Below are 25,873 nucleotides of genomic sequence, written 5' to 3'. Positions count from 1 at the left end.
TGGGAAGATGTTTAACAGATTCAAGGACCAAACAGGAAAAACAAGCTTTGTTTATATGGTTCCCATTGTTTGGGTTTAATTTCAGGAGGAAACATAGTGAAGGAAATATGTCAAAATTAGAGATTGAGGGGGAGATGTATCCTTAATTGTGGAATGCTGACAGTAATTAGCTGAGAGTCTGTCATTACACTCCATCCGTCTCCTCTCAAGCATGGGAGGTTTTTCTGGAATCTATTGGCCCTTACCTGAGTGGCCCAGGCTAGCCAATCTTGTCAGATCTTGGAAGTTAAGTAGGATCAGCCCTGGTTGGTATTGGGATGGAAGACCACAGGATCACGATACACAAACTGGCACTGGAAAACCACCTCTGTTTTTCTCTTGCCTTGAAAACACTATACCAGGGGTCATTGCCATTTCTGAGCCTATGGGCACCTTTGCAATTCTGACACAACATTGGCTGCCACAGGTGGCAGAGCCCACCACAAAAGGACTGTTGCAGCTTACCTTCAGTAACACACTGAAGATGATTGTGCTGTGGTAGCAGGTGTTGCCAAAGCACTGTTTTTGTTTTGTTTTTTAAAATCTACACAGCCAATGTAATCTCCAGGGGTCAATCAGAAGACTTGAAAGGCAAAATCCACACCTGGCCCCACACACTGTCTAACAACACTTAGTGGGCACTCGAAAATATATCAGAGGTTCCATGGCACCCACAGGCACCCTGCCCTACTGAGTTGCCATAAATTGGCTGCAACTTGACAGCACTTTCCACCACCACCACATCTATTGTCCAGCAATTTCTAGCATCAAAAGAGAGGGAATTCCAGCATGTTCGTCCACCCTAGCTATGTATTTATTCCTCATCTTTTTTTGTGTGTCTGAAGGCAGCTTACAATTCTAAATTAAAACACATCTAATGTAATAAAATCCCATTCACTCTCCCTCACTGAAAATGCCTTCTAATGAGTTGCATTTGCTTCAGCGTCTTCTCAAGGTGAATCTGCTTTTCTGCTTCTGTGGCAGTTCTGTGTATCTATTGTGAGGTGATCAGAATTATCACAGTCTTACTGCAATCTACCTTGTCTTACTGAGGAAAACTGGCAGAAAAGAGCAATAGTCCAGTAGCAAGAGTCCAGTAGCACCAAAAAGACTAACAAAACTTGTGGCAGGATATACCTTCATGAGTCACTGCTCACTTCTTCAGATAGGAAGAAACCTAGGCCTGTAATGCATGCACAGCTTACCACAGGTTTTGATAGTAATCAAATCTCCAGGGGCAATTTATGGCAACTCCAAAGGGATCTGTCAAAGATAGGCAAGTGGGCGTCAACATGGCAAATGGGGTTCAATGTGGCCAAGTGCAAGGTGATGCACATTAGAGCCAAAAATCCTAACTATAAATACACGTTGATGGGGTCTGAACTGGCAGAGACTGATCAAGAGAGAGATCTTGGAGTTGTAGTAGATAACTCACTGAAAATGTCGAGACAGTGTGTGACTGCAATAAAGAAGGCCAATGCTATGCTGGGGATTATTAGGAAGGGTATTGTAAACAGATCAGCCAATATCATAATGCCGCTATATAAATCAATGGTGCGACCTCATCTGGAATACTGTGTGCAATTCTGGTCACCACACCTTAAAAAGAATATTATAGCTTTGGAAAAAGTGCAGAAAAGGGCAACTCGAATGAGAAAAGGGTTGGAACACTTTCCCTATGAGGAAAGGTTAAGGCGCTTAGGGCTCTTTAGCTTGGAGAAACGACGACTGAGGGGTGACATGATTGAGGTTTATAAGATTATGCATGGGAAAGAGCAGGTAGAGAAAGAGGTACTTTTCTCCCTTTCTCACAATACAAGAACTCGTGGGCACTCCATGAAATTGCTGAGCGGTCGGGTTAGAACGGATAAAAGGAAGTACTTCTTCACCCAAAGAGTGATTAACACTTGGAATTCACTGCCACAGGAAGTGGTGGCGGCTACAAGCATGGACGGCTTCAAAAGGGAATTAGATAAGCATATGGAGCAGAGGTCCATCAGTGGCTATTAGCCACAAGGTATAGATAGGGACTCTGGGGCAAGTGATGCTCTGTCATCTTGGTGCTTGGGGGGGGTCAACAGTGGGAGGGCTTCTAATGTCCTGGCCCCACTGGTGGACCTCCTGATGGCACTGGTATTTCTGGCCACTGTGGGATACAGAGTGTTGGACTGGATGGGCCTTTGGCCTGATCCAACATTGGCATCTCTTATGTTCTTATGTTCTTATGTTTTGAAGCTTCAGCTCTGATTCTGTGCTTGCGTTTCACACTATTTTTTCTCTGTTTTTGTTTGTTTCTGAATTGTGATGTATTTATTCTGCAGCCAAAAAAAAAAAATGGACATTTCCCTAATTAGGCTGGGGACATCATTTGTGACATGGTGGTTGGGCCAATTTTTTTTGTTTTGTATTGTGCAGTTGCTCTATTGCAACTGCACAGCGTTGTTGTTGTTGTTCAGTCACACAGTCGAGTCCAACTCTTCACGACCCCATAGACAACATCACGCCAGGCCCTCCTGTCTTTCGTCGTGCTCTGGAGTTTGCTGAATTTCATGTTCATTGCATCAGTAACACTGTCTAACCATCTCATCCTTTGCCATCCCCTTCCCAGCATCAGGATCTTCTCCAGTGAGTGGCTGTACAGCAATGGATGGGGAATGTTGAAAGGTGGTTGAATGGACAGAACAACTTTGATGTGGGCGGAGTAGTAGGCAACAAGGGGCAGCAAAGGGCTGGGGGGGGATCTAATGAAAACATTATGCTCTTGGATACGCTGTGGCTTGGAAGCAAAACAAAAAAAAGTGTCACAAGCAAAACAAATAAAAAAACATTGCCACAAAAGTGGTCTCAGAAAATGTGGGGGGGGGGGAACTAACAGAAAGCAAAGTGAGCACTAAAGGGAGGAAAACATATGCAAAGGGGGGAGAGATGGATGTGCATGCTGAAAGTGATGGGAAACACACATGCGTAATAGGCCCTAGTTAGGATTGGGCTATTCAGCATCCATTATGTCTCTCAGAGTTTTCGCTACAAACCATTTCCGATTAGGACATTAGTCACTGAGATACTGCCGAAAAATCATTCCGTTCCCCTACCCTGTTTTGCCTGCCAAAATGACATTAATTTTGTTTAGTTTGTCATGTGAGCACAGACCAGAATAATACATCTTTTATTAAACTTTCTAACACTCAGAAATCTGTCGACAGTGGGAGTGTGTACTTTTCAGTTAATCTGTGAATATGCTTATTATGCTATACAGAGAAGAAGTAAGGGTACAGAAAGAAAAAGAAAACCCTTGGTCAAAGGAATACAGATGTATCTCTAGGACAGGAAGAAATAGAAGCACTTTAATTATGAAAGCTGTGTGACTGCTGAAGATGGAAAATGAAATTATATGTGTGTAAATTGCAAATGATGTAGTCATTTCTTCTTCTCCTCCCTATACTAAACTATCACCATTATTGTACATTATGAGCATAATGATAGGCTTTCAGCAGGTTGGTTAAATATTGACTTATTTGTATAAGTTTCTGACTGAGATGAAACGTCTAGTGGATGGCTTCTTTACTAACATGAGTGGAATTCTAATTCAAAATCAAGGTGATGTGTAGGAACGTGTTGAAGGAAATAATGTTGGGATGCTACAAACAGTTCCTCTGAAACTAAACACTGAAACGTTTCTTCTAACATATTCTTAAGAGGCAGGCTTTGGAAAGAAAATGTTTTGTGTGGGTGGGCTCAGGGCGGTTTACATCAATCTTAATGTAATACCATTAAAACAACCATTAAAATAACAATTTAAAACAATAGAACCATAAAGTACTGTGTAAACAAGTTAGTTCTGATGTAAGATTATTTAAAAAAATTCAGCAGTGGGTATTCCGATGTCTATTTGGATCCAGGCCACTGGAAGGGAGATAGCCAGGAGGGAAGAGGGATGTCCACCACCTCAACCAAAGGCTTGGTGGAAGAGCTCCATCTTGCAGGCCCCGTGGAACTGTAATAAATCCCGCAGGGCCCTGATCTCGTATGGAAGCTCATCCCAGCAGGTGGGGGCCAGGGCCAAAAAAGCCCTGGCCCTGGTCGAGGCTAGTTGGATGTCCCTGGGACCAGGGACTGCTAGATGATGTTGATTTGTGGACTTCAGTGTCCTCTGGGGCTCATATGGGGAGAGGCGGTCTCAAAGATATGCTGGGCTATTTGGATTTGGGAAAGGAGACTTTTTAGCAATAGCTCACCAGTTAAAATATCTCCATTATCTTTTCTGTCATCATCAAGTAGTGTGACCTAATGGTTCATTCAGCTTTGCACAAACATGTTTATGTGTCAGGGACAGTAAGAATGGGGAAGCAGAAGGTATCTCATGAGCAGTCGGGTGTCATAGAAAGTTTACATAATATATTAAAATCAAAATTATGACAACCACCTTCTTTGGAGTGGCTGCTTTTGTTTTGTAAGCCCATTTAATTGTTTCTAATTCCAGTATAAAATAATTATTACTAGCTTTCTGGTAGGACTCAGTAACAATATTTCTGTAATATAATCCAATAACTGGTTGTCTGTCACCATGTTTTCTGTTATTAATCTGTGTCCCCCCCCCCCCCGTCCCCCCCCCCCCGAGGTCTGTCATGGTTGGCTTCCAGCAAGGAAAGGGAATTTCAGAATGTTAATAGATTTTGTCAATGCCTCTTTACACTTTGGCTGCTACGTAATTTATGCCTTTTACTTATTTTTTTGTTTTCCTGACCTAATTATTAAGGCATTGAAAGTTTTTTTAAAAAAATCTTCACCTGTAGAAGCAGATTTTCTACCTATATATTTTTTTACCTATGTGTTTTCTACCTATGTATTCCCCTAAGGCTCAATGCAGGTAACAAAATGCTAAAATATGACAAATACAATAAAATCATAAAGCACAAGTAAACAATATTGACACAAATATAGCCTGACAGGAATACATTCATTTACAATCTGAATGCAATCCTCATCATCCATCACTAAACAACAGACTCAACAGAATGCCCCCGAATGAGGATTACCTTACACACTTACATCAAAATAGGCAGTAATTATTCGGATTAGACTGCCCTTCACTTCTATTGCCCTTTTGCAGGAAAACAGTATCAAAGAATGGAAGCATTTAACTACAACACTCACTGTCTAGGGTTAGGGTTGCAGAGATGGCAACTGGCAGGAGATGGGGGGAGAGCTTACATGGAGAAAGCCCTAAGCCTCATTGCTGGCATTGCACAGGAAGTGATGTCAGCATGCTAGCAACATCCAGGTGACGCTCTGGTATTTGGGGGAAAACTCTATGGTAGATGCCATTTCCTGGTAAGCCCCTCCCCCCTTTGCAAGTCAGCTACTTATCACCTGGGGGTAGGGCATGGCAGCAATGACCCCCACCTCTACCAGGGGTTTGGCAACCCTGTCTAGGATTACCAACTTGAGGTGGAACCTAGGGAAGGAGTGGTTTGGGGAAGGGAGGGACCTCAATGGAGTATAATGCTATAGATTTCACTCTGCAAGCAGCCATTTTCTCCTGGAGAACTGATCTTTGCAGTCTGGAAATAACTTGTAATTCCAGGAGGTTTCCAGGCCTCTGTATGTAACAGTAAATTGGATGGCTCACATCAGCCACAAAGGCAGCTAAACTAGGCTCAACGCAGAGAAGGTAAAGGTTTATACATAAGGGGAGCTCACCTAGTATGCAGAAACATTTGGCTGTGTAATAAACACTAAAAATGACATGACAAGCACTGAGTATGCTTCAGGAGTCACAGAATTGAAAACAAGTGAGAGGGTAAAATGGGAGGTGGGGTACTAGGTAAATTGTGCTGCTCAAGCCCCTGTATATGCTCTATGGGAGGATTTCAAACTTGTTCCCAATCCCCTCAGCCTGTGATTCCTCTTCTCACTGGAGAAGCCTGAAGTAGCCTAATTCCTCACTGGCTGTTAAAACAGAGGAGGGGACTGTTGATGAGAGGAAGGAAGGTGTTAAGTCGACTACTTAACAAAGACTCAGAGAGTAATTTCAGCAAGTGATTCAGCTTTAATGAACGCAACCAGAACAGAACAACCAGAACAACATTAGCACTGCAGTTGTGCTTCTTTTTAACTCTCCCAGGCTAATGTAGCCATGCCCTACTTTACATAACAACCAATAGGATTGTAACAATAATGTCCAATCACAGACGTTCCCTCTCAGGGAACTGGATGGTAGGTGATTGGTCGGCTCTTCCTGGGCTACCAATAGGAATTGAGTGATTAGGATCCTTGCCCAGGATGAAGCTTAACATGGTGTTTCCATGAGTGAGTTCATACACAGTTTTCCTTGAATTGAATACACCACAGAAGGCAAATGTTGGAGCTTTAAATGTTGGAGCAGTTAGCATATGAATTTAATATATTTTGTTTGTAAATAACAGGCCTGAAGAATAAGCAGTTTGGGAACTCGGTTGCCCTTCCTCTCTAATGCAAATAATGCTGTTCACATGGCAGAATTTAGATTCTACTTGGCCAGAAAGACAGGAAAAAAAGATGTGGAAATTGGGCAGTGGGGTGTGTGTGTGGAGTCCAGGGTTATAACAGTATATTTTTCTTTAAATAGCATAACCCAAAGCACACTTATACTTAGAGGTCATTTCGGGGGGGAACGTGGGGGAACGCAGTTCCCGCAGGGAGGGCCTTTGCGGGGCTTCCTTGCACTTCCGCCGGCCTTGCAGGTCCACCGCCGGGCCCCTCATGGGGCTCGGCAGTGGAGCTGCAAGGCCGGCAGTGGCAGCTGGGACCGTTGGGGGCGGGGTGTGTGGCCTTATGACACATTTCCGGTGATGTCAGGGGGTGTGGCCTTATGACACACTTCCGGTGATGTCAGGGGGTGTGACATATGCTAATGAGTTATGCTAATGGGTTTCCCTAGCTCTTTTTCTACGAAATGACCCCTGCTTATACTCTTCTAAACCTATTGATTTCAATGGATTTAGAAGAGTATAAATCCCTTAAGGATGGCACTTTTAAGACAATAAAGGCCAGGGTATTAATTATGTGCAAGATCTGTGATTTTTCTATTATTATTTCTATGTGACAGCTGAATTTAATATGTATCAATTGTGTACCTACGTGCCAAACAAACATATGGAAGATCCATGACTGAATCCACTGTTGTCTGTTGTTGTTTTTTAAAGATCAAACCAAAAACTTGACATGCAGCCATGGGATCTCTTTCTTTTAAGGTACTGTTTGGTTTGGGAATAGTGATAAGATACAGGGAGGGAAAAGCCTTTGTCTTGAAAACTTGCTTAAAAGCTGTTCTGAAGGCTACAACTCTGCCATTATGGAAGACAATTGTAAATATTGGATTTCTGGCAGACATACAGCCTTTAAAAGCTTGAGACCCCCTCCCCTTATCTCCAGCAGTTTGCTTTCTACTTTGGGGGGGCAGAAACTATGATCTTTTCAAAGCAGTGCAGCAAAAGGGAATCTGAATTATACTCATGTGCTTCTAAAACCTAGATGGCACTTAGAAATTCAACAGGAGATGAGTCTGTCATTATTGCATCTCTGTGCATTGAATTTCTATTTGTCAAAGGCACTAGCCAATGGGGAAATCCTATTTTTTCTCTTGCCATGTTAGTCTGTAGTAAAAGAAAAGAAAAGACTTGTAATACCATTAATGAAGATGAAACAAAATAACACAGCAACTGTGTCTTGTTAATTTGGCTGGTCTTGATAAAAAGGTACTATGGGAGTTTTGCTTTTGTATTTTATTGTTCTCTTTGGAGAAGGCAACATTATGATTTTAGGTTCTGCAATGAAAGAAAGGCATTTAAATATTGATGCTGAGTATTTTCATTGTTTTTGTCTCACACATAAAGGATCGAACCACCTCAGGAACCACAAATCCTCTTTGAGGAGAAAAGGTTAGGGGAGAAAATGTGGTTTCAGTCTTTCATTTTATTGGTCAAATGGGGGGAAAACCCTAGAGAAGAGTGGGCTGTTTGTACTATCATGTTCTTGGCCTAGTCACATGGGCACAGAATGACTGTTTAATTGGTGGTATATTGGAAAGTTTGCTGTAACATTGTTGCTCAAAAACAAACAACATATAGTCAGGTAGTAGCTAAGAAGAAGGTGCTGATGTCCACACCTACTGATCTGACTATCATCAGTGAGAAATTGCTGTGAAGTATGGGACAGGGATGGATGCAAGGTGTGAGAATGAACATAAAGTTAAAATACTAGTGTGACACACACCCCTTGGTTTTAAAGTATGATTGGGGAAATCCATCAATTTCTGCTGGTTTGCAAGATGAACAAGGCTGGCCTTCCTCCCAGCAGGACCTGAAAAAAATAGTGGATCAATATGGTGGGATGTGGTCAGCCATGATTGGTGGTAGATACTAGATAGTGCAAGTTGCACTGATGCTTCTAGAAATGGGGCTGTGGAACTATGGGCCATCTTTAAAAACACACATCATGGCATTGTTGCTGGTTTTTATGCTAACTGAATTAACTGAATGGCATGATAACGTTGCTATGAATGTGCCACCACCATGTCATTTTCCGCCCCTGCCTGCAGTTGATATGGGTTTCACGTACATTTGCCTACCTTGTGGAACCCAGTCCATATTTCTGTTGTGAATCTGCTCAGGCAGGTTACTTCCAGCTTAATTCATAATCACAGTGAGCAATTAAATCTAAAGAGTGATGTTGTCTGCTATACCTGAACTCATTTCAGAGTGTGATAGTACTTAATTGCTATTTTTAAATAGATAATGGAAGTAACTTATGGCTTTTAATTATGATTTTTTCTTCTATATATCATAATTTATGTGAAATAAACTTGACACGATGATGACAGTTTTCTAACTCCCACTTCTACCTTTGTTTAGTGAGCCTTATTAGCTCTAGTAATTGACCCATTCTTCATACTTGAGAACTGAAATGATTTTCAAAGACATATGAAAAATGTCATCATTAGGAAGTGATTGAATTCTGTGAATAAATCTTGCATGCATAACGATTACCTAGATAATTATATTGACATTTTAAAGTAGAAAATTGAACTCTAGTTGAGTAAGTTCAATGGAACTTTCAGTTTTCTCCCAAACAGAATTTGAATTTATCTTCTGAATGATTTTTACCTGCTTTGCATCAAGTGAACTTCTTCTCAATCTTCTGGTTGTCATTTCTGTTTGATATCACTGTTTATGTTCCTAAACAGTCCCAGAACTCGTCTAGAAAGCCACTGCTACTCTGGGATTGTGTTCAGTTTCTGACCAGTCAGATGGCCTTTTTATATGATCACAACAATCTTCACAGGGTTTTTCGAGAAATCCCAGTCAAATTTCATAATTGGCTATAGCAGCCATCTTCTCTTCTGCACCTGCTTGGGTTTTCAGTTGATCTGGGCATATTCAGACATGCTTAAGAAACATAAATCATCTATAACATATCTGTTTACAGGGATTCTGAAACTGTTTTCCATAGAAAATCTCCCCCCATGCCGGTTCAAATAAACTTAAATATGGCATTAACTTGGCAGGGGACAACTGTAAGTCCATTGACTACAACAAGATGAAGAATTTTCTGCTGGATCTACAAAACAGAAGATACCTTTTACGAGCAAGAGAAAGAAATGTTGAAGATAAATTGGCTCTGAAGAAATTGCTGGTGGATCAGATGTTTAACTATTATGATTCAGACAACAATGGCCTTGTGGACAGTAATGAACTAACACAGGTAAGCACATTGCTTTCATTTTCATTATGAAATGTAAATGTCCCTTTGCAAATGTGCATTTGACCAAGTTGGTGCAATCTTAGTAAACTGTAACAATGTGATAGGATTTCACCAGACTCATTTGTTTTCTACAATAGTTACAACACAATGGCAGGAAATGTGGAAGAAAAACAATGTCCTTCCCATCACACAGCCAGGAAATGTGTGTTCAGCAACATGTCTAAGGCCTAGAAGTAGCAGTTGTTTCCCAGTTTATGAGAGCACATTTTCTGGGCAGTATACCCTGAACAGAAGGAGTTTCTAGAAACATTCAACAACAAAAAGGCTTCCAGGAGATATTTCTGTGTCAAATAACTATTAGAATGAATCGGGAAATTTGATTCTGTATATTTATTCTTAATTGGAACAATGAGTTCCTTTCTGATAAAATATAGTGAATGAGCACAGGAGAGTTAGGAGGATTATGTTGCTATCAATTGGTGTTGCTGAGACTGTGTGTATAAATATCACAGGCCTCTTACATTTCATGGACTTTTGACTGTCTATTTATAGTTGTTTTTCCTCCCATTCTCTACACACGCGCGCACGCATGCGTGTCTGTATGTATACATTAGATATAAATCTGATGAACTGAGATGCAGTATACAAAGTTTTATGCCACAGTAATTTGTTAGTCTCTTGTAGCAGACAAAGGAAGAACAACAAAGGAGAATTATGTGTAATTTTAACATTGTTGGCTTTCTGGAGTTTATTTGAAGTGTTTCTGTACAGTAGAAGCCTAGATATGGGTTGCTTAGTTCTCTGACAGTATATAAGGGATGCCAGCCTCCAGGTGGGGTCTGGGGATCTCCTAGAATCGCAGTTCATCTTCAGACTACAGCGGTTAGTTCCCCTGGAGAAAATAGATGCTTTAGAGTACAGCTTTGTTGTATCCCACTGAGATCCCTGTCTTCCCCAGGCTCCACCCCCTAATCTCCAGTAGTTTCCCAACCTGGATCTGGCAACACCACCCCACCCACTAGTGGCTTGCGGGGGGCTGGCAACTCTAATGGGCTACAATCTCAATTGTGGCCAGGAGGATTAAAGAGAAACCACTTCAGTTTCTACAGTGTAATAATATTGCATGAGTGGTGGTGCACTGATTAAAGGTTGGCCCAGCCTTGGCCTGAGTGCTGATGGAGGGAGGCTCCAGGCTGCAGCATGGGCATCAAGCTCTACCCTTTCCTCCCATGCAAAGAATGAAAAAAGGTGGAAGGGGCTGAGAGTTGTGCCCAAGAGGCAGCAGAGCTCTCCGTCCTGCAGTGTGGGAGGGGCCGGGGGGGGAAGAAAGGCTGCAATTGTGTTTATGATGCTTTACGAGGGAGTTGTGAAAGACTCCATTAATATAATTTAGTTAATTCAATTAGGCATTAAAAAAGGCATGCCGCCTTTTTGCCTCCCCATGAAAAAAGGTCTAGCTACGGGGCTGCCTGCAATATACTGTGAGACCTTGGCTGTACCAATTCTGTGAGTACTTTTCAAGGATCCAGGGTACACACCAAATAACACCCGCCTTCTTAAAATGAAGGATAACATTTATTAAAAGAAAAGGAACAATTAAAAATGCAAATATCAGTACAGGTTCAAGTTTCCAGAGCACATAGAAAATAAAAACACCTATATAACCTAAACTATGCTTCTTCCTAATTACAGGAAGAGGCTCATCTTACAGGCATTAAAACAAGTCTTACAAAAGCAAGATCAATAGTACCTTCCTCTCCCATTCAGTCAAAGGTGATAAAGAACTGGGACAAATGCCCTGCAAAGCAACATGCCTTAGTGAAGTAACAAGTGCACAATGAAGTCCTTTCTTCACACGGCAAGCATCTCTAACCTGGTCTTCTTAAGCCAATTATACAGTTACCTTGATAATAACGTAATGATCTTCACTTGGCCACTCAACAAGATTCACTCAAAACAAATTAACTTCTCTCTGCAAAATGCTTCCCCAACCTCCTTTCCCTTCACACTAGGGTTGCCAAGTCTGGGTTGGAAAATACCTGGAGTCTTTGGGGGTGGAGCCAGGAGAGGGTGTGGTTTGGGGAGGGGAGGGGCCTCAGCATAGTACAATGCCATGGAGTCCACCCTTCAAAGCAGCCATTTTCTCCAGGGGAGCTGATCTCTGTCGGCTGGGGATCAGTGGTAAAAGCGGGAGATCTCCAGGCCCCACCTGGAGGCTGGCAACCCTACTTCACACACACAAGGTCATTTTTTTCCAGATGACCCTTAAGGATTTTTTCTTGGCACATTTTTATTTATTTATTTAATTTATACCCCGCTCTCCCCACCAAAACATTTTAAGAGTACTCAGTTGTTAACCCCTATGTTGCAAGCTGAAACAGGCTGGGAAACAAATCAGGCCTGACCATACAAGCAGGAAGAGAACACAGAAATTAGGGTAGAGTGAAAAATAAGAAAAGAATGTGAGTTTATGGGAAATACTACAAATACCTTAAGCCGTCAAATAATACCCAGTACTAAGTAACATTTTTGAGCAAGTTACTTCCCGCCCCATATTCAAAGGAAGTTACAAAAAAGGTGGTGAGAAGCTAGAAAAAAGGAAGGAAACAGATACTGATCCAAATGTCTACTGAGGTCTGACATATTTTTAGAGGCCCGGGCAACAAGTAACTGAAAAGAGGAAAAGAAGCAGGCCCACATCTCATTGTCTGAGATGGCGGCACTTCAGCTACACAAATATGAACAATTGGGGACACTAAAAATTACAGCGTGGGGAGGGATTTTGTCCCCAGTTATAGGACAAATGGCATTTTTAAAAAGATTATTTTATTTCCAGATTTGGAAAGAAGGGGGAGGCACAGCTGGGGGCTGAGTAAGTATCCTGACTGTTCAAAGGGTAGTTTAAAGCCTGGGAATAGTCAGAGAAGGATATTAGATGAAAGATGGGAGATGTACTTGGAATAGTTTTCTGTGCAGGGGAGGGTTAACTCATATTATTGTTTTATTTGTTGTAAGCCACTTGGGAGACCCATTTGAGTGGAAATACAAGAAGCAAATGTTTTCAATAAAAAAGGCTCTGATCAAATTGTGTTCTACTTACCTGTCTAAAAGGTAAGGCGAGACTACAACTAGGTGCATTGCTTCCCATCTTTCCATGTTAACATCTCCCAATACACCTGGCACAGTGGGGTACTTAACGTGACTTACCATTAAATTTAATCCTCAGCCCCCCAAAAAAAATCTGAAAAAGGCAAAATGATAGTAGGATATGATGCTTTACTTTCCAATCAAAAACATTGCTTATGTTTGTTTGTTTTACATTCTAGAAAATTACAAAAGGGGGAAATGGAGGAAATTGCTTAGCCTACCATAACATTATTCCATTTCCTAAAATACTTTGAGAGTTATTGCTTTGTGGGAGTTTAATCAGGGCTTTTGTGTCTTTGATTGGAGCAAATATCACCTGTACAAATATTCTCTTAACATTAGAAATAAAAGGTCCTGTAGATACTTAATCAAGTCTATTTGTACATTACAGGGACTGGAATATAAATCCATCTTTATTTCTAAAACAAACAGAAGCTGGTCATTTCCGTGTATGTACACTAGGAATCTGACCTATCATTTTACATGAGTGACAGCTTTTGCACAAGAGGAATCAGGCAAGCAGAGTAGCACTGTGAATCAAGAGTAAGAAATATTTGCTGAATATGTGTGTCAAGGCAAGGCAGTCTCCTTTAGCATCATTTCATCCTTCTTCATTATGAGCACTTACACCGTTGATTAAACTTTGTGTTAAGATAATATTACTATAAAAGGCACTGGAAAATGCCACTGTTTATTTTTCACAGTTGTGTTACCATGGAACCCAATGCAAGAGTCTTGATAAAGAGAAATAGAAACATTTTTTTTAAATCCTTCTCCTAGACTATCAGGGACTCACAGTCACTATCAGAGACTCACCATAGCCCAGGAGAACACTCCTTATCACTTAGGTAAAACCACTATATGCACAGACTTTAGTTCTTATATTTCAGGCTAATGAGAAATGAGAGTTTCTTAAGCTATTCAGTTACCTAAAATCTTTTTGTTGAAAGGCTTTTGTTCCAGTGTTTTCTAAACACTCCATTACACTTTCTTTGAGTATTCACTGACTCTTTTAGTTTCCAGAAAGCTGGTACACTCTAGTACCCAAACCCCTTCTGTTGAAATACCAGTAGGCATCTTAAAAAAAAAAGTGTCCCCAAATTACAGTATATTACTTCGTATAAGAACAGCAACATATAGAATTTTGCCACTGAATCAGTTATATTGTCATCAGTGTTGTTAAGCAGAAACATCCATAATGCTGAATAAAATTGGAGATAAAATACTTTGTCTAATATTATTATAATGACAGTCTAACAGTGCATGAGACACTGTTTCAGTAGTTCCATTTAAACAAGGGTGATGTCTGTTAGTAAGGGGTATACCCTGAAATCTTCCGGTTAAAATAGCTGAAGGTAAAACATTAAGCCTAGCCAGAGAAAAAAATTCAACACATTTTGGAGTCTGTAGTTGGTAGAGACAACTAGGGGGAAGTCCTACAGTGGGAAGTATCCCATGACTAAGAGGAGAGCAGGTCTTATTGGCTGCATTGTACAGATTGGCTAGCTCTACCTCCAGTACTCTGTTCCTTATTTTTTTAAATGCCTCTGATTCTGAAAGTAGAGCTAGCCAATCTTGAGTTTTTAACTGATTCTTAAGGTCTCTAAAGGCAGTTTCTAACCACACCAGACCAGTGATCTTTCTACTCTTCAGAGCTAACTCCCTGTTTGACTGGGTGGGGAAAGTCTCCCTACTTCCCAAACTGCCTTGGCAACTTTCCCTTAGTTTTCCATCTGTGTTAAACTGCTCTCAACTAAGGCTGAAATCAGCTGTCAGCTCAGTCAAAGCAGAAATTTGACAGACTCTCCTCAGCATGTATCTCTCAAGTCTTTCTCTGCTCAGCTGATGCTAACCAATCAGATTGCTTGGAGCAGCCTGTCACTCAAAGCTCTCTGTTTTTGTAAAGAATCAACCCTTCACAGTCCTTCAGCTGTTTGTACAGCACTTCTAAGCTTTTAAAAAGTGCAGTCTGTCACATCCTGCCTCTGAAGCCTCCACTCCAGAAGATGTTGCCAACTCCCTAGACCCTAAAGCAGCCAATCCCCTTCCTTGTAGGGTTGGACTCTAAGCCAGCAGTTCTCCATTTCTCCCCCAACCATTGGGAGCAATGAAGATATCAAGCTTGTGAAGAGGCAGTATAGTGATGACAAAATACCAGTCTGGTGACTGTGTTCCTGTTACTGAGCCAGACCACTGAGGAGGTATTGTATACATATAGTTCTTTACAGGATTGGAGTTAAATCAAACCCTAGCCGGATAAAGCCCATGAACAGGTGGGAGCTCTTGCCCCTCAGATATTTAAACCATTCTTTGTTCAACCAGGTCTGATGGCCAGTATGTTTCTGTTGTACTATGGGAACCCACATAAACCTAGACAGTATCCTTGACCTCAGTGCTGCTCTGAAAGGCAGACCCACACAATTGAAAAATACCTCAAATACTTTTTAAAATAAAAAGTAAAACATGTCAACCAAAAAAAGGACACACATATCTCAAATCAAAATATTCTATAAATGTGTATACCTGTGTAGTACATAAAATACAAATTCAGACCTGTACTTAGGGAGTTGTTCAGTTGGTTGGGGGGTATATATTTGTTTTGCTGTAGCATTTTGCATTTAGGTTTTAGTTTTGCTGTGTTTTTCCCCCTTGTTTTTGTTTTGGACATTGTCAAGGTCACCCATTTTCACAACTGTGCTTGGGCCTTGTCTGTGCTTACCATCATGTCAGACGTACTGGAGGGAGGGAATTACGCTTGCCAGTTCTTCCCTCTTACCACCTGTTAGTCTCCAGCTGCTGGCTGGCCTATGCTGGTAAGTAATGTTGTGAGAGAATAAGAGGGGGTACAAGTTTTTTCTTTGGCTTGAATGTCTCTCTGAGCTGGAGGAGAACTCAGGGTTCCATTATTCACTTTACAATCCTCCAGGATTTGTATTAAAATCTACGGACTATAAACTTTGGAAACACCATTATGGGTCTTTAGCAGGCCTGTAACCAGGAATTTCTAAGTTGGGGGGCATTTTAATTCTTCAGGGAGCACTGACTAATTCAATTAAAATTAATTTAATTACCATCTTCTTGGTGCTCTCGGGGATGGCGGAGCCCTCCACCTGGCCATCAGCTCTACCTGCCCTCAGCGTGGGCATCTTGTGCCTCCCCCCGGCACTCCCCTCCATCCACCCCAGCTGCCAGCCTGCCAACTCATCTTCTCCCAAAGCAGGAAAGATGCTCCAAAGATTGCTGCCAGGATGAGGGGGAGGGCAGGGGTGGGAAGAGAAAGCACTGGCTTCCCCTGGCTTGGGAAGGGAGGAGTTGGCTGGCAGCTATGGGGACTAGGCTGGGGGGGGGCTCAATGAAATTGCCACTTCCTGGACTGTGGGGGGCAAGGACACATAAAAAGAGTGGCAACCTGGCTTCTCTCTCTCTCTCTCTCTCTCTCTCTCTCTCTCTCTCTCTCTCTCTCTCTCTGCAGCTCCAAGTCCCCAGGCCACTCCCTAGCCTCCAAGCTGGGGTGGAGTCACACCGAGTCATGGAGGCAGGGGTGGGGAGCAGGGACTGGCCCATAGTGATGTACACCACCCTGAGCCCTTTGGAGGAGGGGTTTTTTAAAAATAAAATAACAACAACAATAATAATAATAAACAGAGAAAAGGAGAAGGCAGAGAGAACCAGCGACACGGGGGGGGGGGGGTTGCTGCAGCCACCACTTCTTGCCAGAGATTTGGAAGGCCTGGGCTGAAAACAAGTCATAGGGCCTTGGCTGGAAGTCATAGGGCCAGGCCCTGAAATGTCCCACTGTAGCTTCAAGCCTCGTCCTTAGTTTAACTCTGGAGATATCCTTTTTAAAACATGAAACAAGTAGCCTTATAACAGCTAAAAGAATAAAAATCTAAGTCTTCAGGGTGAGGGAGAGCAATTTATAACCCAAATCCATAATTCCAACTGTAAAAAGGCATATTGTTGTTTGTTGTGTTTGTCAAAAAGGTAAGCCTGCAAACCATAAAATGCATGAACCAGAATATTTAAATATTCATATTTGGGGATTATGTTGGATAAATCATTGTACTTATCATGTAGTTGCATTAACAGACTGTGGAACAAACCATAAAATCAGTGTAGTTGGTCAATAGTTCATTCTATTCCTTCAGGTTCTGGTTAATATGCTCCATATCTCACTTTCTGATCTATTGGTAAAATAAAATCTCCAAGGATCACCTAACAAGAGTACTTTTAGGACAATTTACCTCTTCTTCTCGGAACTGCCACACTCAGTCTCACCTTCTCTCTCTCAGCTAGAGATGTAGTTAGGAACCTATCTCTGTCTCTCGTCTTTTCTCTCGTCTTTTCTATCAAGGACGTTAATTCCTAAATAACCCTTTATCTACTCTTTAATCAGGTTGTGCACCATTGCTGTGTTAATTACTCTGCCAACCAGGGCCGGATCCAGGTTTTTTTGTACACTAGGCGAGGCTACCTTCTGGCACCCCCCCCCCCATATGCCCACCAATTTTCAAACATAAATGCATTTTAGGAAGAATGAAAAAGCCAACATTCGAACTATGAAGTTGATGAACACTAGATTCAGGACAGACAAGAGGAAATACTTTATTCAACAGGTGATAGAAATGAGCACTTTGCTGTCAGAGAATGTAGTGATGGCCATAGGTATAGATAGTCTTAAATGAAGAATATTCTTTACACTTGGGGGATTTTTAAAGATTATTTATTTAGGATACTGTCCTTTAAGGAGTTCCACAGTGGCTGACACGTGTGATCTGTGAGCTGACCAGTTCAAATTTCATAAATCTACTAAGGTGGTCTTACAGCAAATTCACACTTTCTCAACTCTCTTCCATTTACAGTGTGGGGATAATCTTACAAAATTGCTGTGATAAAGCTCCTAATCACAGCCCATGCATGTATGCTCCTGTCATGCATAAACACTGTGTGCATAGGCAGAGGGGAAGGGTCAGCACAACCAAAGACACACCTCTTCTAAGTGCACTGATTCAATGCACACAGGATGCTCACCAAGTAATGTGTAGGATGCTATAGTGTGCAAGCTTTTCAATTCTTCAGATCTCTTTGTTGGAAGTCAGCAAAACATTCTATAAGCAGGATGCTAGGGAGGAATATTACCGCTTGAAAATCCCCACCCCTTTTCTTTTTTTAACATCCAACTAGATGAAGAGTTCTGGAGATCTCGAAGGCTTGCACATTGTGTTGTGCTACTTTGTTTGGTATCAACAGCCTGTTCCCCACAATCCCACAGAGAGTTAGTCCTAGTCTAAACCCAATTGACTTAAACTGGAGCAATTCAGCATAAAACTGCTCAGTAAGCAGTTCAACCAGTTCTTGACGTGCCCAGTAGTAAAAAGGGTGGCCCTAGCTGTGTATGAGAGAGAGAAAGAAATAGAGAGAGGGGCTGCTCAAATACACAAATCCCCATAGACCCATGGGGGTTTTTTACCTCAGGGAAACCATCCGACTGAGGAGGTGGGGACCAGCCTTCTCCGCAGTCGCTGGCTGCTTTGGCTGGGCAACCTCCAGAAGCGACAAAGAGTCTTCTCCCAATGAGAGGAAGAGGTGGAGGTGGAGCCAGGGGCTGGGGGGGGGGAAGGGCCACAGCCAGCAAGACTTGTTGGCTCCAGGCTGCTGTCGAAGGGGGTGGCGGCAGCGATTCAGGGAGAGGGTTGCTTTTGGGCGTGGGAGCTGAGAAACCTGCACATGGCCAGGAGCTCGTTGCCCGGCCCAGAGGAGCGCTGCTTCAAGGTGCACGAGTTGTGAGCAGAGGCTGGCTGAGCAGGGCTTTTGGCTGCGCCCTGTGAGTTGGGGCTTTTGATGGGGGCAGCCGAGCAGTCCGGTCAGGGACTAGATGCAGGGCTTTTGGCTGGGGGGGGTGCAGTTTGGCTCCCCTAAGGGCTGGCCCGCTCTAGGTGAATGCCTAGTTTGCCTAGTGAGTGAGGCGCCCTGCTGCCAACAAAGTAACCCCTTACTTCTTAGATGCAGGTATCAGTTGCTATTGTATGAAAACATGTGGTAGCAAGATGGGTTCTACAAGTTGTCATGCTATAGAGGAAAGGTGCTTTAATAAAATATGTGCCAAAATTATACTTCAAGGGTGACAGTTTGGTCAAGAACAAAACCACAGCCACACAACCCGGAAAATCTACAGCAACTAAAAAACCCACAAAATGTTGGAGAGTGAATCCTCACAATCCCAGGGTAACATGCTACCAGCAGTCCCCTTTTCTAACCAACCAGCCAGAGACCAAGGGACTGAGACTCAAGCCCTCCTGGGTCTGAATCAAGAAGTCAGCTCTACAAGGTGGGATACTTGCAAGCTAAGTTCCACAAAACAATTACTCTGGTAGCTGTAGCCAATAAAGTGCTAAAGTACTAGATTCAGATTGAAGCCCTAAAATCTAAGAACACCACAAAATATAATTAATAAGCTTTATTAAAGGGATGTGCAGGGATATACAATATAAGAGCAGTGAATAGCAAGGATGTATATATCTGAGTGCACCCTCTATCTGTGGATTTCTAAATCCACAGGGTGCACACTTACCTTCGAGTAAGCCCCCGAAGTTTGCAGAAAAATCTGAAAAAACAAAGCAAAACATATGGGGGTTAAAACTCCCCCAAAATAAAAAGTGTTGTCTGTGCATACAGATGCAACACACTTACTAAAGAGCATCTGGAAAGGGGACTGGTGGTTACTGCAGTGACAGAGACTCATATATCTGCTGGCAGGCAGGGAGGGAAGCCTCAGCAAGCCCTCCTGGAGCTTCTCCAGGTGAGTCGCTGGGAGTGGAGGGTGGAGAAAGCCTCAGTAGCCCCACTCACAGCAGATCCAAGCAAGCCCCTGAGGGTAGGGAGTGGGGAAGGGAAGCCTTGGCGAAAGTGGGAGAACCACTGAGAACAAGGAGGGGGGGTAGGAAGCCACAGCTGATTCACCTGGAGCTGCTCTGAGCAAGCTGCAGAGGGTGGGGGAAGGGAAGGTGGTTGGCCCACTCAGAGCAGATCCAGGCCAGCCACTGAGAGCAGAGATGAGGAGAAGGAAGCCTCAACTGGCTCTCCTGGAACTTCTTTGGGCAAGCCACAGAGAGTGGGAAGGAAGGCAGTAGGTCTGTTGGCAGCTGCAGGGGAGCCTGGGGACTGCACCAAGTAGGGTGAAAGGTGTGGGGGAGATGGGATTGCTTCCTGCAAGTTTCGCAGGCCCTACTTATAAAATAATAAAAGCTAAATATCTAACCTAAGGCACTTTTACAAGCATTGGTTCTCTAATTCAGATGTTACCTGACCAGACTGAGTCCAAACAGAGTTTCAAAGTCCAAAGTCCCAGGCAGGCATTTCAGCCAGCAAGGCCCCAACCTGGTTCAGTATCAAGGCATGACTGAAAGGCAGATACAATCTAGACAAATGGCACAGACTAGAATAAAAGCTCTTTTATGCCAAACTGTCGGCCTTGGAATGATTCTAGTACACCTTAACCAATTAAGCATATTGCTAGCAGGGTTCTAAACAAATCAGGTGTGTTGCTAGCAGGAGACCATGTACTCTGCAGCCATACAGAGCCTAATTAAGCAAGGTACTTTCTTCCACCCATGGGTCCATGGACTAGCAAGATAGAATGCGTAGGTGTACCCCCCCCCCCAATGTTCTTTGGCCTGGACTTCACCAGCACCAGTGCTGTCTCCATTCTTTCTTTATCGTCCTCTCTGAAACTGTAGTCAGCATAACCTCGAGTACCCAGAGAGAGAGAAACACCTATGATTTTGTAGGACCGAAGCCTGAACCAATGTTTCTGAAGAGCCAGGACTCACTGTTAGGCAAGCCAGTTTCTTTGCAATGTGTACAATCCGTTTATGTATGTTCTTGTAAACCATGGGTATATAATTTTTCAATCTTTTATGGTTGCCAACCTCTAGGTGGTGGCTGGAGATCTCCTGTCACTACAACTGATCTCCAGGTGACAGAGATCAGTTCACTTGGAGAAAATGGCCTCTTTGGAAGATGGAGTCTATGGCACTATACCCCATTGAAGCCCCTCCCCAAACCCCACACTCCTCAGGGTCCACCCCCTAAATCTTTAGGTATTTTCCAGCCTGAAGCTGGCAGCCCTTGGGGAGGTGTATGTGCTACTCATAGCACTTTTGGGAGGGCAACAGGAGGAGGAGGGGAAAGTATCTCAGCAAATGGAAGAACACCCAACACAGGAGGAGGGCACAAGGAAGAATGTAATCCATAGGAGTAGGAAAATCAGGAGACATTCTGAGCCTCTGTTACTAAGTAATCAGTTCCAGGATCTCCCCATAGATATTGATTTTGGACCACTGGAACAAGAACTACTACCCCAGACTCCTCAAAGCTTGAAGAAAATTTCTCAGGCCCCCATGGATGAAAGGACTCAAGCTTCTGCTCCCCAATATAGGATAAAGTGTTTGCTGGTAACTGGGGATTCCCTACTGAGAGGGGTAGAGACTAAAGTGTGCCGACCAGACTTCTTGCTTGCACAGGTATGCTGTCTACCAGGTGCACGCTTCTGCGAATGTGACAGAAAGGGTAGAAAGATTCATCAAGCGCACAATTATCCTTTCTTGCTCATCCATGTGGGAACAAATGATTAGGGATGTGCATTCGGTTCAGATGAACCAAAAAACAAACCGAATAATGCTCTGCATTAGTCGGGCCTGCTGAAAGCCGAATCAGATTCCCTAATCTGATTCGGCTGGCCGAACAGGGATTCGCCAAATGGATGCCATATATTTGGCATCCATTTGGGGAATCCCTTTGCTGGGCGAGGAAGGAAAAGTGTTTAAACTTAAAACACTTTTCCTTGTTTCTGGGGCTCGTGCTGCCTCAGCGGAGTGACTCCCCAGCCAAGGGAAGGTATTTAAACTTTAAATACCTTCCCTTGCTGGGGAGTCATGCTGTGAAGGCAGCATGAGCCCCAGAAGCAAGGGAAAGTGTTTTGAATTTAAACACTTTCCCTTCCCCCTGCTTCAGCCGGTGGTCTGGAAAAAGCATGGGGCAGGCCAGGAAAGGTGGGGGGGCTAGCTCGGGGGGCAGTGGGCTCTCATTGCTGAAGGGAAGGCACAACACCAGGGGGATTTAAACTTTAAAGTTTAAACCTCTCTGGAGTTCCACCGCAGAGGCAGCACAATCCCTTCATTGAAGGGAAGGCAATTTGCCTTCCCTTCAATGATAGGAAAAAAACCCTTCAAAGGGGGGATTATTATACCCTATGGTGACAGTCCCCATAGGGTATAATTGAGCCCAATAAATTTGGCTAGTCTGATAATTCCCGAACCCCAGTATCATACCGATACTGGGATTCAGGAATATTGGCAAACACTAAAGTTTTTCGGGTTTGGCAGATCCGAACCCGAAAAATTCTGATTTTTTTTTTGTGCACAACCTTACAAATGATACTGCCAGGCACAGCCCAGAATATATTAAAAGAGACTGTGTGGCTCTGAGTAAGAAGGTGAAGGACCTGGGAGTGTAAGTTGTGTTTTTGTCACGTCTTCTCATTGAAGGCCGTGGCTTAGGAAGGGAAAGAAGAATACTGCAAATAAATGACTGGCTACATAGATGTTATCAGGAAAGGTTTGGTTTTTTGGACCATGGGTTATGCTTTTGAGATGAAGCTCTTCTATCAGGAGATGTTTTGCATCTCATGACAGTAAGAAAAAATGTGTTTGGTAAGAGCCTTGCAAACCTGATGAGGAGGGCTTTAAACTAAATTCTATGGGGGAGCAAGACAAAAATTCAAAGTCCACTATAGTGTCAATAACTGGAGATAAGAACACTAAAGATTTGTGGGGAGTGGCACATATGCTAGGAAACAGTAACTCGCAGGTAAGTACAAAAATGAAAACCTTAGGGCACATAAACTATGGATTCTGATGTATTTACACTAATGCACAGAGTATGGGAAAGAAGCAGGAAGAACTGGTTAGAATCCCATGGTCAGAAATACTTAATGAGAAGGGAGTTGAAGAGGGGTGGGAGTTTCGTAAAAGTGAAATATTGAAGGAACAATCACACATGATTATTATGAGAAGGAAAAATGGGAGAAGCCTAATGAAGCCAAGGTGGCTCCATAAACAGTTTTCTAAAGATTTAAGAAATAAAAGACTCGTTTAGGAAATGGAAGGAGGGCCTTATAACCAAGGATGAATATAAACAAATAGCCAGTGCTTGTAGGGAGAGTGTTAGATAAGCTCAGTATGATCTTAGGCTAGCAAGAGATGCTAAAAACAACAAAAAAGTTATTTTGTTATGTTCAAAGTAAGAAAAAGAGCAAGGACATGGTAGGCTCATTGTGGGGACAGGGCAAATGTTGTCCCCATCTTCAAGAAGGGGGGAAAAGGAGGATCCAGGTAACTACTGACCTGTCAGATTGGTGTCTATACCTGAAAAAAAGTTTTAGAACAAATCATCAGTCAGTCCTTGAGCATTTAGAAAGGATGGCTGTGATTACCAAGAGCCAGCATGGGTTTCTCAAGAACAAGTCATGTCAGACTAACCTTATCTTTTCTTCTTTTTCTTTTTGATATTTTTTGATCCAGCTTTTGATCCAGCTACCTTGCTGGATCAGGGTAATGCTGTAAACTCAGTTTATCTTGATTTCAGTAAGGCTTTTGATAAGGTTCCTCATAATATTCTTGTAGACAAGTTGGTAAAATGTGGTTTGGAACCTATTACTGTTAGGTGGATCTGTAACTGTTTGGCAGATCACACCCAAAGAGTGCTTGTGAATGGTTTCTGATCTTCTTGGAGAGGAGTGACAAGTGGAGTGCCTCAAGGATCTGTCCTGGGGGCTGTGTCTACAAAACTATAGTGTCAAGATCACGTGAAGTGATGGTATCACTTTATTCTGCTCTGGTCAAACCTGCCCTAGAGTATTGTGTTCAGGTTTGGGCTCCACAATTTAAGAAGGATATAGACAAGCTAGAACGTGTCCAGAGGAGGACAACGAAGATGTTGAGGGGTCTGGAGACCAAGTCCTATGAAGAAAAGTTGAAGGAGCTTGTTATGTATAGACTGGAGGCGAGATGACTGAGAGGTGATATGATAACCATCTTCAGGTACTTGAAGGGCTGTCATATAGATGATGGTGCCCCAGAAGGTTGGACCAGAACCAATGGGTTGAAATTAAATCAAAAGAGTTTTTGTCAAAACATTAGTTGTTTTCTGTTGCCCCAGAAGGCCGGACCAGAACCAACAGGTTGAAATTAAATCAGAAGAGTTTTTGGTTAAACTTTAGGAAGAACTTCCTGACAGAGCAGTTCCTCAGTGGAATAGGCTTCCTCGGGAAGTGGTGGGCTCTCCTTCTTTGGCTACATGGGCATCTGACAGCAATGCTGATTCTGTGAACTTAGGCAGGTAGTGAGTGGGAGGGCAGGGATGGTTGCATCAGTGCATTGTTCTCATGGTCCTTTCTTACATGGCCAGGAAAATGTGGATCACCACTTTGGGGTCAGGAAGGAATTTTCTCCAGGCCAGTTTAGCGAGGGATCCTGGAGGGGTTTTTTTTTTTTGCCATCTTCTGGGCATGGAGCAGGGGTTACTTGGGGTGTGGGGGAGGTTGTTGTGAATTTCCTGAATTGTGCAGGGGGTTGAACTAGATTACCCTAGAGATCCCTTTCAATTCTATTATTCCAATTCTATTATTAAGTTACAAACTTAAAAGAAAATCCAAAGGAAAATAATATTTGGCAGTGTTGCTGGTGTGTGGTGGAAGCTACAATAATAATGTAGCTACAATAGAGTACACTGACTTGCATCACAGTTTTAAAATCAATACATAATAGAATAATAAACCAATATGTCTTCTAAATATTAGTGCTTTTTCTGGGGGGGTTTCCCCCTCTCTCTGTTAGTATGAGCATTTGTACATGCTCATATGCATTCGCATGTGTTTTCCTGTGGGACAAAATTTCATGCAGCATGGGGAGGGGAAAACAGTGGAAGCGTTTCCATGGGGTATTCCATTCCATTCCATGGTAGAGGTATTACATTTGAGGCAGAAATGTTCACCTACTACTACTACTACTACTACTACTACTACTACTACTACTACTACTTTCAATTTATTGATCGCTTTTTCCCACTCATGCGGGCTCAGAGCGATTTACAGTTACTCAGAAACAATGGACTAACAATGTATTCGTGGGGAATAGGGAAGACAACATACAATATTTAATCACACACACATTGTAGCTGGTTGGAGGATCCATCTGCAGGCTGTATCAGTCATTTCCCGACGGCATGTATTCTGTCGGCTGGCTGATGATGTCAGGGCTCTCGATGTCGCACTGCTACACTGCCACCACCTGGCTGATTCGCTCCACTGCAGGGGATGCCGAAACACATTTCCCCCCCACTTTTGATCTTCACCGCGTCGCAGATGTCACACTGGCAGCTAACACCTCCCAAGGGGAGTGGTGTGCCCACCCCCTTACAGATGGTCCCCAATGTATCTACTTGCTGAAGCTTTCGAATCGCTGGGTAGACGATGAGCTAGGGACAAGGCTTGGTTGCTCACACCAGCACGGGGCTAGAACTGACAAAGCTTGGCAGTTCTGATATTATAGTTATGCAGGGGATTTACCCACTGCGCCACTGCTCCCCTTTCTGCGCCCACTGCGCCACTACTCCCATATGGAGAATCTTTATCTCACCTTTGATGGATTTATTAGCAGCTGTCATCATGGGAGACTTTTCAGCAACTGGGCTGACTGATATGAAAAGCAGACTTCTAAAAGCAGGCACTGATATGAAAAGTAGACCTCAAAAAGTCGACACTACAGCCACATCAAAGTTTGTCCGTCAACTTCCCCCTATCTAGGAAGTTGTACTATGTGTGACCATCCTAGACAAAATATCTATTTGTGTTTCTTTTTCATAAAATCAGTGTAAATTGTTGTGGATA

The 25,873-nt window shown here is 42.9% G+C and overlaps 1 protein-coding gene across 1 annotated transcript in view; it reads left to right on the top strand.

Moving 5' to 3' along the window:
• The window catches only part of FSTL5 (follistatin-like 5), a 337,288-nt gene that overhangs the window by 108,104 nt on the left and 203,311 nt on the right, over window positions 1–25,873 (top strand). Inside the window, exon 3 of the mRNA XM_015414569.1 lies at window positions 9,584–9,780. Coding sequence (XP_015270055.1) covers window positions 9,584–9,780 — 197 coding nt within the window. The remainder of the gene's footprint in view (window positions 1–9,583; window positions 9,781–25,873) is intronic.

This window comes from Gekko japonicus, unplaced genomic scaffold, assembly GCF_001447785.1.
Source record: "Gekko japonicus isolate JY-2015 unplaced genomic scaffold, Gekko_japonicus_V1.1 scaffold579, whole genome shotgun sequence".
Taxonomy (NCBI): Eukaryota; Metazoa; Chordata; class Lepidosauria; order Squamata; family Gekkonidae; genus Gekko; species Gekko japonicus.
Note: the sequence above shows the minus strand (reverse complement) of the source record. Positions and strands in the feature narration are given on the sequence as shown.